Here is a 1,001-nt window from a genome sequence, read left to right on the forward strand (position 1 = left end):
TCTGGGTTGAAAATATTTATTATGAAACTATTGTATATAGTTAAATAGCGTGACATAATTACCGTTAATTATATATTGTCAAAAATAATAGCTTTACAAAATCTGTTTTCCTTATTTTACATACTACGTTTTAACTACGTTGTACAATTTTACATGCTACGTTTTAACTACGTTGTACAATTTTACATGCTACGTTTTAACTACGTTGTACAATTTTACATACTACGTTTTAACTATGTTGTACAATTTTACATACTACGTTTTAACTACGTTGTACAATTTTACATACTACGTTTTAACTACGTTGTACAATTTTACATATTACGTTTTAACTACGTTGTACAATTTTACATACTACGTTTTAACTACGTTGTACAATTTTACATACTACGTTTTAACTACGTTGTACAATTTTACATACTACGTTTTAACTACGTTGTACAATTTTACATACTACGTTTTAACTACGTTGTACAATTTTACATACTACGTTTTAACTACGTTGTACAATTTTACATATTACGTTTTAACTACGTTGTACAATTTTACATATTACGTTTTAACTACGTTGTACAATTTTACATACTACGTTTTAACTACGTTGTACAATTTTACATATTACGTTTTACAGTTTTACTATTTTACAGTTTTACTATTTTACAGATTTACTATTTTACAGTTTTACTATTTTACAGATTTACTGTTTTACAGTTTTACTATTTTACAGTTTTACTATTTTACAGATTTACTATTTTACAGCTTTACTATTTTACAGATTTACTATTTTACAGTTTTACTATTTTACAGATTTACTATTTTACAGATTTACTATTTTACAGATTTACTATTTTACAGTTTTACTATTTTACAGATTTACTATTTTACAGTTTTACTATTTTACAGTTTTACTATTTTACAGATTTACTATTTTACAGTTTTACTATTTTACAGTTTTACTATTTTACAGTTTTACTATTTTACAGATTTACTATTTTACAGAT

The 1,001-nt window shown here is 23.5% G+C and overlaps 1 protein-coding gene across 1 annotated transcript; it reads left to right on the top strand.

The window, feature by feature from the left end:
* Window positions 1–451: 451 nt before the first annotated feature.
* On the top strand, window positions 452–991 carry LOTGIDRAFT_81020 (hypothetical protein; the record flags this gene model as incomplete). Its single annotated transcript, XM_009052393.1, has 1 exon — window positions 452–991. A coding segment is annotated over one exon (540 nt), but the record flags the coding sequence as incomplete, so codon positions are not given.
* Between the last annotated feature and the right edge of the window lie 10 nt (window positions 992–1,001).

This window comes from Lottia gigantea (genome assembly GCF_000327385.1).
Source record: "Lottia gigantea unplaced genomic scaffold LOTGIsca_18096, whole genome shotgun sequence".
NCBI lineage: Eukaryota > Metazoa > Mollusca > Gastropoda > Lottiidae > Lottia > Lottia gigantea.